The sequence below is a fragment of the Hemitrygon akajei genome, chromosome 1, assembly GCF_048418815.1.
Source record: "Hemitrygon akajei chromosome 1, sHemAka1.3, whole genome shotgun sequence".
NCBI classification, from domain to species: Eukaryota; Metazoa; Chordata; class Chondrichthyes; order Myliobatiformes; family Dasyatidae; genus Hemitrygon; species Hemitrygon akajei.
Window position 1 is genome coordinate 162,054,027 of NC_133124.1, and position 12,164 is coordinate 162,066,190.

At 56.1% G+C, this 12,164-nt stretch overlaps 1 protein-coding gene across 1 annotated transcript in view; it reads left to right on the forward strand.

Moving 5' to 3' along the window:
- LOC140731839 (igLON family member 5-like) overlaps window positions 1-12,164 on the forward strand; it is a 74,006-nt gene that overhangs the window by 57,358 nt on the left and 4,484 nt on the right. Inside the window, exons 5-7 of the mRNA XM_073053739.1 lie at window positions 2,358-2,492; window positions 2,911-3,031; window positions 11,845-11,996. Of these exons, the coding sequence (XP_072909840.1) occupies window positions 2,358-2,492; window positions 2,911-3,031; window positions 11,845-11,996 (408 nt within the window). The remainder of the gene's footprint in view (window positions 1-2,357; window positions 2,493-2,910; window positions 3,032-11,844; window positions 11,997-12,164) is intronic.

The following is a 12,164-nucleotide window of genomic DNA, read 5'->3' on the forward strand; positions in this document are numbered from 1 at the left end:
TGTGGAGGATCAGAGGGATCTTGGGGTCCGAGTCCATAGGACGCTCAAAGCAGCTACACAGGTTGACTCGGTGGTTGAGAAGGCATATGGTGTGTTCGCCTTCATCAATCATGGGATTGAGTTTAAGAGCCGAGAGGTAATGTTATCGCTATATAGGACTCTGGTCAGACCCCACTTGGAGTACTGTGCTCAGTTCTGATCACCTCACTACAGGAAGGACGTGGAAACCATAGAAAGGGTGCAGAGGAGATTTACAAGGATGTTGCCTGGATTGGGGAGCATGCCTTCTGAGAATAGGTTGAGTGAACTCGGCCTTTTCTCCTTGGAGTGGTGGAGGATGAGAGGCGTATAAGATGATGAGGGGGATTGATCACGTGGATAGTCAGAGGCTTTATCCCCAGGGCTGAAATGGCTAATATGAGAGGGCAGAATTTTAAGGTGCTGGTGAGTAGGTACAGAGGAGATGTCAGGGGTAAGTTTTTTACGCAGAGAGTGGTGAGTGTGTGGAATGGGCTGCCGGCGACGATGGTGGAGGCGGATATGATAGGGTCTTTTAAGAGACTTTTGGATAGGTACATGGAGCTTAGAAAAATAGAGGACTATAGGTAAGCCTAGTAATTTCTAAGGTAGGGACATGTTCGGCACAACTTTGTGGGCCGAAGGGCCTGTATTGTGCTGTGGGTTTTCTATGTTTCTATGCCTATCCCTAAGAATTTTTCCCAGCAATTTCCCTACAACTGACGTGAGACTCTCCAGTCGCTACTTCCAGGGAATTTTCCTTGTTCACTTCTTAAATAGAAGTACAACATTAACCACTCACCTGTCCCTCCGGGATGTTGCCTGTGGCTAGAGATGACACAAAAGATAGTAGCCAAGTGCCCAGCCATCTCGCCTATTGTCTCCTTCAATAGCCCGAGGTAAGTCCCATCATGACCAGGGGACGTATACACCTTAATTAATACATTATTTAGTTAATACATTAGAAAGCCCAACACTTCCTCCTCCTTGACCTCCAAATGTCTGAATGTATTTCTTCACTCAGTACTGATCCCCTGGCTCTCCATGTCAGTCAGTCAGGAGCTGAAATCCGTGCACTTCCCGCAAATGTAGTCATCAGGGAAAAACGGGAGCATTCCATCCTGACTACTCTCCGGAAAATGGCTTGCCTCTTCCTAACTGTGCGTCTGCCAGTTCATGCAGAAGCCTGTTAAGCCAAAGCCTCGCCACCTCATCACTCAGTCAATGGCTGCCCTCCATTTATTTGCAGCTGTTTAGGCCTCTGACACGGACACTCTCTGTGCCTACACAGCCCAAAAAGACCAGCCTTGCCCAAACCGGCTCCTTTTATCTTCTCTCTTCCAAGATGTAGAAAGCTTGCTGCATTGATAAGAGTTTTGTTTGACCAGGCAGGGTTGTTAGCTGAAACCCCGAAGATGGAGGAGCAGTGGACCACTCTCCTCCCCGTTCACCTGTTTGGCACGGGGCGACCCTACCAGGAGCCAAAGCGAAATGCCCTGACTCCAGGGGGCTGTGGTCTGGGTCACTGAGCCGCCAAACCAACGCAGGGTTGTGGTTCCCTTCTAACCGCACTCCCCGGCCTACTGAACTCACTCACTCTCCTCTCACTATCTCCCTGAACTTCGGAAACCAGCAAACACCAAACATGGAGTGAGAATGGGGCAGAGTCAGGAATACAGAGGGAGGGCTGGGATGGAGGGGCTGATGATGGACAAAGAGTTGGGGAGACAGAGAGAATAGTTTCAGAAAGAGGGAGAGGGGAGAGAGTGCGAAGGAGTGAGAGAGGTATAGACAATCCGAAAGGGAGAGGGGAGAGAGTGCGAAGGAGTGAGAGAGGTATAGACAATCCGAAAGGGAGATGGGAGAGAGTGCGATGGAGTGAGAGAGGTATAGACAATCCGAAAGGGAGATGCTGGGAGGTTGAGGGGAAAGGGGGAACGGTAGGTGTGTGAGATCAGAAGGGGGTGTACTGGTGGGGTGGGGTTTGGGGTATATGTGAGTGTGGGAGGGCTAGACGAGTCAGGGTGTGGGTGGGTGAGATCAGAAGGGGGTGTTCTGGTGGGGTGGGGTTTGGAGTATACGTGAGTGTGGGAGGGCTAGATGAGTCAGGGTGTGTGGGTGTGTGAGATCAGAAGGGGGTGTACTGGTGGGGTGGGGTTTGGGGTATATGTGAGTGTGGGAGGGCTAGACGAGTCAGGGTGTGGGTGGGTGAGATCAGAAGGGGGTGTTCTGGTGGGGTGGGGTTTGGAGTATACGTGAGTGTGGGAGGGCTAGACGAGTCAGGGTGTGTGGGTCGAGCTACGGGCAGTCGGTGCACTCATGATCTCTCCTTCACCCAGGGGAGCAGTTTCAGAGCGAGGGGGAGTATCTGGAGATGGTGGCTGTCAGCCGGTATCAGGCCGGACAATACGAGTGCAGCAGTTCCAACGGACTTGGGACACCTGACTCTCACCGCGTCCACCTCACCGTCAACTGTGAGTCCGGGGTACGGGGGCAGGGGGTGTGCTGGGGAGTGGTGGGGGGGAGAGGCAGGTTAGGCTGGGGTTGATGGTTGGTGCCTTACTCGATGGAATAATTGTAACAACGGGGACCCCCTCCCCGAACTCTGCTCTCCTCCACCTACCGGGCGTGTGGAGGAGGCGAGGACGGGGTGGGGGACATTATTAGATCCTCTGCTCCACTCCCTCTCTCCCTTGCCACACCACGCTTCCCTGGGGGAGGGCTTAGCAGGACACAGGACCTTCTCCCTGGGTTTCCAGCTCAGCCACACAGTTACCCAGTGGCTGGGCTGAGAATTATGTGACAGGACAGCTGCACCCCCCCCAACCTGCTTCCTTGGGGGGGGCAGCGATATGACACACTCACAGTGGACTATCACCCCCCACCCCCCAGATGCCCCGGAGATCACAGATGTGAGGAACGTGACGGGAAGGAAAGGTCAACCTGCGGTTCTGCGCTGTGAGGCTCACTCTGTACCTGCCGCAGACTTCCAGTGGTACAAGGAGGAGAAGAGGTAAGCGGAGATTCTCTCTGTGTCTGACCCCGGGAGTGTGTGATGGGTAGGTGTGGAGGGAGATTCACTCTGTGTCTGACCCCGGGAGTGTGTGATGGGTAGGTGTGAAGGGAGATTCACTCTGTGTCTGACCCCGGGAGTGTGTGATGGGACGGTGTGAAGGGAGATTCACTCTGTGTCTGACCCCGGGGAGAGTGTGATGGGACCGTGTGGAGGGAGATTCACTCTGTGTCTGACCCTGGGAGTGTGTGATGGGACGGTGTGGAGGGAGATTCACTCTGTGTCTGACCCTGGGAGAGTGTGATGGGACAGTGTGGAGGGAGATTCACTCTGTGTCTGACCCCGGGAGTGTGTGATGGGACGGTGTGGAGGGAGATTCACTCTGTGTCTGACCCCGGGAGTGTGTGATGGGACGGTGTGGAGGGAGATTCTCTCTGTGTCTGACCCCGGGAGTGTGTGATGGGATGGTGTGGAGGGAGATTCACTCTGTGTCTGACCCCGGGAGTGTGTGATGGGTAGGTGTGGAGGGAGATTCACTCTGTGTCTGACCCCGGGAGTGTGTGATGGGACGGTGTGAAGGGAGATTCACTCTGTGTCTGACCCCGGGAGTGTGTGATGGGACGGTGCGGAGGGAGTTTCACTCTGTGTCTGACCCCGGGAGTGTGTGATGGGTAGGTGTGGAGGGAGATTCACTCTGTGTCTGACCCCGGGAGTGTGTGATGGGACGGTGTGGAGGGAGATTCACTCTGTGTCTGACCCTGGGAGTGTGTGATGGGACGGTGTGGAGGGAGATTCACTCTGTGTCTGACCCCGGGAGTGTGTGATGGGATGGTGTGGAGGGAGATTCACTCTGTGTCTGACCCCGGGAGTGTGTGATGGGTAGGTGTGGAGGGAGATTCACTCTGTGTCTGACCCCGGGAGTGTGTGATGGGACGGTGTGAAGGGAGATTCACTCTGTGTCTGACCCCGGGAGTGTGTGATGGGTAGGTGTGGAGGGAGATTCACTCTGTGTCTGACCCCGGGAGTGTGTGATGGGACGGTGTGGAGGGAGATTCACTCTGTGTCTGACCCCGGGAGTGTGTGATGGGACGGTGTGGAGGGAGATTCACTCTGTGTCTGACCCTGGGAGTGTGTGATGGGACGGTGTGGAGGGAGATTCACTCTGTGTCTGACCCCGGGAGTGTGTGATGGGTAGGTGTGGAGGGAGATTCACTTTGTGTCTGACCCCGGGAGTGTGTGATGTGACAGTGTGGAGGGAGATTCACTCTGTGTCTGACCCTGGGAGTGTGTGATGTGACGGTGTGGAGGGAGATTCAGTCTGTGTCTGACCCCGGGAGTGTGTGATGGGACGGTGTGGAGGGATATTCACTCTGTGTCTGACCCGGGGAGAGTGTGATGGGACGATGTGGAGGGAGATTCACTCTGTGTCTGACCCCGGGAGTGTGTGATGGGACGGTGTGGAGGGGGTTTCACTCTGTGTCTGACCCTGGGAGTGTGTGATGGGACGGTGTGGAGGGAGATTCACTCTGTGTCTGACCCTGGGAGTGTGTGATGGGACGGTGTGGAGGGAGATTCACTCTGTGTCTGACCCTTGGAGTGTGTGATGGGACGGTATGGAGGGAGATTCACTCTGTGTCTGACCCCGGGAGTGTGTGATGGGACGGTGTGGAGGGAGATTCACTCTGTGTCTGACCCCGGGAGTGTGTGATGGGACGGTGTGGAGGGAGATTCACTCTGTGTCTGACCCCGGGAGTGTGTGATGGGACGGTGTGGAGGGAGATTCACTCTGTGTCTGACCCCGGGAGTGTGTGATGGGACGGTGTGGAGGGAGATTCACTCTGTGTCTGACCCTGGGGGTGTGTGATGGGACGGTGTGGAGGGAGATTCACTCTGTCTTTGACCCTTTTTTTTAAATTACAAACTCCTTTATTACAAATATCGGTGCTATAAAATATATACAAAACAGTGGCAAACACAATAACTAAACTACAAATAGACAATAGACATTATACCAAAATGTTGCCATCTCTATCCACGATGGCATTTACACCCCGCGGAGACCAACGGTCTCGAAACTCCTCTAACGTCGCCGTGGACTGCGAGTGTTCTTTTTCAATATTTACCCGGGCACGAACATACCCTCTAAACATTGCGAGGCATTCTGCCCGGGGAGATCCTCCCGCCACCCGTTTCCAAGACCCTCGGATGGCGGATTTCGCTAGCCCCAGGAGCAAGTTGACTAGGACATCCTCATCCCTCCATGCCCCCTTCCTTACTGGATGACCATATACAAATAGGGTGGGGCTAAAATGCAGCCAGAAGGCGAGAAGCAGCCCACGCAAATATGCAAGAAGAGGCTGCAGCCTCGCACACTCCATGTACATGTGGTACACGGTCTCCTCCAGCCCGCAGAAGTGGCATGCGGGTGGGAGATCCATGTACAAACTAAAGAACTTATTGCAGGGCACCGCTCTATGCAGCACCCTCCAGCCGAGATCCCCCAGGTGCATGGGAAGAACCCCCTCGTAAAGGGACTTCCAGTGGGGACCCGCCTCACCTCCGGGTGGAAAGACCGACCGCCATGGTGTGTCGGGACGGTGGACAAGGGCAAGGAAGTGGAGGGTGTGGAGCAGCAGCCCATACAAATACCTCTTACTTCCATCCCTGAATGGGACTGTGGGTATCGATGAGAGACGGCTCAAGTTGTGTGGACTCGGCTCCCGGAGAAGATTGCGGGGTCTGGGCCCGACAAGCAGCTCGGCCTGAGTCGGTCCACACAACTGAGCCGCACTGACATCCACTGAGGTAGGGCAAGGGTCGGCCAGGACCCCGCCCTCCGCCTGAGGAGGGGATTCCCGGCCTGAGGCGACCATGTTCCAGACTCTCAGTAGGTCCTGATAGAAGCCGGGCAGACTCCGCAAAGCAGTACGGCTGACGCCCGCCGGTGGTAGCCGCATGTCTTCGTGGAGACAGCAGCCCCTCCGGAGGAAGAAAGTCGCCAATACGTGCCACCTGGGAGGGTGCTCGGCGTCCAGGAATCTCTGCAGAGTCCTGAGGCGGAGAGCTGCCAGTCGCGTTCGAACGCACACCAGCGACTGTCCGCCCTCTCCCACTGGGAGACTCAAGACCGCTGCAGAGACCCAGTGTTTCCAGTTGCCCCAGAAGAAGTCCATTAACTTCCTCTGCATTCTTGCAACAAACGGGGCAGGAGGGGCCAAGGTGACCATCCGATACCACAACATGGAGGCCACCAGCTGGTTTATGACCACCACCCTGCCTCGATACGAAAGCACCCTGAGAAGGCCTGACCATCGCCCCAGCCGGGCCATGACTTTCGTCTCCATGTCCTGCCAGTTCGCCAGCCAGGTCTCCCCAGAAGGACTCAGGTAGACTCCCAGATAAAGGAGACGTCTAGCGCTCCACTCAAAGGCTCTCATCTCCTCCGGCAGGGAGTCCACCTGCCACTGACCCACTAAGAGTCCGGAACATTTCGCCCAGTTGATCCTAGCGGAGGATGCTGCCGAGAAAACTTCTTGGCACTCGCGCATCCTCCGCAGGTCATTGGGATCTGTCATCACGAGGAGTACATCATCGGCGTAGGCCGACAGGACGACCTCCATGTCCGGTTCACGCAGAACCAGACCCGTCAGCCTTCGCCGTAGGAGGCTCAGGAATGGCTCGACACAGATCGCGTACAATTGACCGGACATGGGGCATCCCTGACGTACTCCTCTCCTGAAGGGAATGGGCGCTGCCAGTGATCCATTGATCTTAACAAGGCACTCTGCGGCAGAGTATAGGAGCCGAACTCGGGCCACAAAATGTGGTCCGAGCCCAAAGGCCTGCAGAGTGCCCACCAGGAAACTGTGGTCTACCCGGTCAAACGCCTTCTCCTGGTCAAGAGAGAGAAACGCTGCCCGGGACCCTGTCTCCTGCTGCAGGTGGATCAGGTCCCGTACTAGGTGGACATTGTCCTGGATGGAGCGGCCCGGGACCGTGTAAGATTGGTCAGGGTGAATCACCTGTCTCAGTACTGAACCAAGACGGTTGGCCATTGCCCGGGCGAAGATCTTGTAGTCCGCGCACAAGAGGGAGACCGGGCGCCAGTTCTTTAGCAGGCGGAGGTCTCCCTTCTTGGGCAGCAGGACCACAACAGCTCTCCGCCATGAGAGGGGCATTTCCCCGGTGGCTAGGCTCTCCCCTAGAACAAGGCTGTAATCAACCCCCAGGACATCCCAAAAAGCCTGATAAAACTCCATACAGACCATCTAAGCCAGGGGATTTACCCCTCCGGAGTTGCCGAAGGGCAGTAGACAGCTCCTCCCGAGTCAGGGGAGCGTCCAGACGCGCTGCGTCCTCTGGGCTGACCTTTGGCAAATCTTCCCAGACCTCACTGCACGCCCCTGCATTTGACGGATCTGGTGAGAATAAGGACCGATAGGAAGTGTGGACTTCTTTGATAATTTCCTCAGGATCCGTGATGGAGGAGCCATCAGCAGCCAGTAGCTCCACCAGCTGCTTTTGAACTCCCCGCCACTTCTCCAACGAGTAGAAGAAGGGTGAGCCGCGGTCCAAATCTTGCAGCATTTGGATCCGCGACCTCACATATGCACCTCGGGACTGCTGAAGCTGCAGATGCCTGAGTGCGTCCTCCTTCTCCTGGTATTCCTGCCACAGCTGTTGGTCTCCACCGGTCGGACCAAGACGGGACTCTAGGCCAAGCAACGCTCTCTCAAGCCGCTCAATCTGAGAGCTCCGCTTCTTTGTCGACCCCCTAGTGTATTCCCGACATAAAAATCGGATTGCCCACATCCCACCACAGCCGTAGAGAGCAGAACTCTCTCCGTCTCTCTCTCCAGGTGGCCCAGAACGCTCGGAATGAATCCCGGAATCGGCTCTCCTCCAGCAGCCGGTTGTTAAAGTGCCAATACCCGGATCCCACCCGAGGGTGCAGAGGAGTAAATTCCATCCACACAAGGTGATGATCCGAGCACGACACCGGCCGCATGGAGGACGCCGACACGCGGGAGACATAAGCCCGAGAGATATACAGGCGGTCTATCCGAGAACCCCCCCCTAGATCTTCTGGAGAAGGCGCTAGAGTCGGGGTGAAGATTCCGCCAGCTGTCCACCAAGTCAAAGGAGCCGACTAGCTCCTTTAACCTTTTCGCCGATGCTGGGTGGCGTTGGAGGCCCGAGCGGTCCTCCACCTCGAGGGTACAGTTGAAGTCTCCCCCGAGGATGACGCAGTCCCCAGGATCGATGGAACTCAGCAAGGTGGACAGCTGACAGAATAGGCGCGTCTGCAGCACCCCGCGCCTCGGAGCATACACGTTGACAAAATGCAGCGGTACTCCATCGAGGCGCACAGCCAGGTGGAGCAGACGGCCGGGCACAACATCTTGGACTCCTACGATTTCTGGCCGGAAGGTTGGGGCCAACAGGATCGCCACCCCCGCTAGAGTTGGAGCTAAGGTGACTCATGTAGACCCCGCCCTGCCACTCCAGGAGCCAAGCGGACTCGTCCCCCGGGGTGGTATGGGTTTCCTGCAGGAAACTCACCGCGTATCTCCCATCTCTGAGGACTGAGAGATTATTATATCTGCGGAGAGAGCCCCTGCTACCATTTACATTAAGACTAGCTATGGTAAGTTTCATGTCGGGAGCACACTAGGCCTCAGCACCGGTACCCTTCCCACTGAGAGCGGTGGCGCCCTCCGCCGCACTATCCCGAAGAAAACCAAGAATATTCTTTGCTTTCCGGGCCCGACTGCTACCATCGCTACCCTGTGACCCACCATCTCCCGAAGGAGCGAGGCTGCTTTCCACCCTGATGTCCCTCACCAGGTCATCCAGAAAGGATTTCAGCTGCCGTCTGTCATTCCCCGACACAGCATTCTTCCTCCCCTTCCCTTTCCTCTTCCCCTTCCGTCCGAGGATGACTCGCAGGGACTTCACCAGCCTCGGCACGCTAGGCCAGCGAAGCGAGGCGAGTTTAGGCCGATGCTTTGTACCCATGGAGGAGTGAATAAACTCTCTGATCTCCTCCACAGGTATCAATGAGGTTTTTTCAGGGGTGAGGATGTCCATTGTCTCACTATCAAAAGAATCTCCCTCCAACCCCTCACTGCAGACAGATCCCCCTTCCCCCTCATGTGGTGTATAAGGTGGCTGCCCCTGTAACCCACACTGCACAGCGGGTACCTCCCTCATACCTTCCCGCTCCGCCGTCGCATCAGTCTTATCCACAGTTGCGACGATGGAGGGAAAATCCCCAGGGACTCCCTGCAGGCCATTAGTTGATGGGGTCGGCATGCAGGTTATATCACCCTCCCCAGGAGACAGGCATGAAGGGGACCCCAGCAGCTCTGGTCCAATGGATTCACCGGCAGCCTGATGCTGACAGTGAGAGAGCTTGGTCTCCTCTCCGCTCATACTGTTTAATACATTTGCCTCCAGGGAGGCGCTTACTGCTAAGTCCTGGGTGGAGGGTTCCAGGTCTGTTTTAGGTGCGCAAACAGGCCCAGCACTAGCTTCCTGCACAACCACACCACCCACCACAGGACTGGTGGCTACATCCGGGGACTCAGGGTTAGACTCAACTTCCACCCGGATTCCCACCCCTTTCTGGGATTCCCCCTCATCTACACTCTCTGCCCTCTTGGGGGAACAATCCCATCTCCTCTTCAAGCCGGAGGAGCACACAGGTGCGGGATTTGCCGATGGAGTGTTACTCCCCGCTTCCATCACCCCCCCCGACTGTGCACTTCCCCGAACCTCCCGCTCCACTTTAGGGCAAATGGGTGTGAGCTCTGCGGTCTCGGGGGCCGACTTCTTCATGTGTTTCGATTTCTTCCTCGCTTTCTTTCCCCGCACAGGCTCCATCCCGTCCCTCACCTGAACCTCCCTGCACGTAGCCTCAGGAACAGTCGCCTGAACCACAGGGGTTGGAGCAGACGTAGGAACAGGGACAGGGTAGAGACAGGGTCAGGGGCAGGAGCAGGGGCCGGCACAGGTGCAGGAGCAGGAATGGGATCAGGGGCAGAGTTAGCTGGGGCACTGGTTCCCGAAGTGGACTCCCTGGGTTTTCGGGTGTTCGGACAATCCCTCCGAAAGTGCCCCACCTCCCCGCACGCATGCACCGTGGGCGCTCAGAGCTCCAATACACCTGATAATCTACCCCCTCGTGCCGGACAGTAAACCGGCCCTCAACTTCATCCTCCTTTTCCAGTTCCATGAATACCTGTCGCTGGAAAGAGATTACGGTACGGAGGGTGCGTCTCCTGAATTTGTGCCTGATGGCAGTTATTTCTGACCGTACTTGCCCCAAACGGGCTAGTGCGGGAAGCAGGTCCTCATTGGGGATGAAAGGCTTTACGTGACCGAGGACGATGCGTTGTGTGGGAGCTGTCACGAGCTCCATCTGTAAAAAGATATTCTCCACCGTGATCCCTCTACTGAGGGCCCGATGCACCAACTCATCATTCCTCAGGTAAAACACTGCCTTCCCGAACTCTTTCTCAGCGGCTAAAACACCATCTTTCCCCAACAAGTCCTCCATAGCCTCCGCGCACTTTTCCAGGGTAGTTCCAGTTCGCAAAATACATTGCACCCCGCGTTCAACTTTCACCGACCGAAACAGGGCGTTGTCCGAGGCTGGAGAGGCAGCCGCCTTGGCATAACTCCCCGAAGGCCTGCGACTCCCTGTAGACTGGTCCGGCATGTTACTTATGTGTCCGAATCGAGAAAGATACGGTGGTGGTGCTGCTTATAAAGTGCTGGAGCGAGTTGAGTAACTGGCGGGAAAAGTTTGTACTCGACAGTACCTTGCTGGCTCAGTGCCAGAAATTCCAACGCCAGGAAAGGCTCCGTTAGTCCTGCAGAATTTCCAGGCCGTGAGAGGTCGAGACGTCTCAAACGATGTTTTGGCTCCAACACCGAACGAGAATCCCGACGATAGAGATGGAAGGAGGTTGTCCCGATGTCAGTGAGGGAACAACGTCGTTTGTCTCCGGTTTTTGGAGCGACCCGGCTTCCTGGCGAGTTGCCAGCGGACACAGCTGGGAGCTACGCAGATCGCAGCCGTCAACGAACCCCGTCCAAACTGGCAGAAAAACTCCAAACGAAGCTTCCACACTAAACCAGCCGCTCACTTAGATGTTCAAGAGACGTTTCAAACCAATTTCCAAGTAAATCCCGACCTTCATAAAGCAGTTTTTCCTCGATTTCTCCCAGCGCAATCAGAACAGCTCCACTCTGTGTCTGACCCCGGGAGTGTGTGATGGGACGGTGTCGAGGGAGATTCACTCTGTGTCTGATCCCGGGAGTGTGTGATGGGATGGTGTGGAGGGAGATTCACTCTGTGTCTGACCCTGGGAGTGTGTGATGGGACGGTGTGGAGGGAGATTCACTCTGTGTCTGATCCCGGGAGTGTGTGATGGGACAGTGTGGAGGGAGATTCACTCTGTGTCTGACCCTGGGAGTGTGTGATGGGATGGTGTGGAGGGAGATTCACTCTGTGTCTGACCCCGGAAGTGTGTGATGGGACGGTGTGGAGGGAGATTCACTCTGTGTCTGACCCCAGGAGTGTGTGATGGAACGGTGTGGAGGGAGACTCACTCTGTGTCTGACCCCAGGAGTCTGTGATGGGACGGTGTGGAGGGAGATTCACTCTGTGTTTGACCCCGGGAGTGTGTGATGGGACGGTGTGGAGGGAGATTCACTCTGTGTCTGATCCTGGGAGTGTGTGATGGGACGGTGTGGAGGGAGATTCACTTTGTGGTCTGCAACAAGGATTCCGTTGTCTGTTCCAGGCTGTCGGGAGGAATTGAAGGTTTACGAATCCAGAAGGATCGGACGAGATCCCTTCTGATGTTCCTGAATGTGTCCCAGGAGAGTTATGGGAATTACACGTGCTTCGCCTCAAACCGGCTGGGTGGGATGAGTGCCAGTATGTTCCTCCACGGTGAGTGGGTTCCCCCCCTCGGTGAGGGAGGTACTGCTCCTCCAAACACTCTCCCTCCCTCTGGGATCGTTCGTGGGGAAGTGGTGTCATAGGGAAATGAGGCTGAAGGGAGCCAAAGGGAAGGGAAGAGGAGGGTGGGGAAGGAGTTTCAGGGAGGCGGGGGCGCGG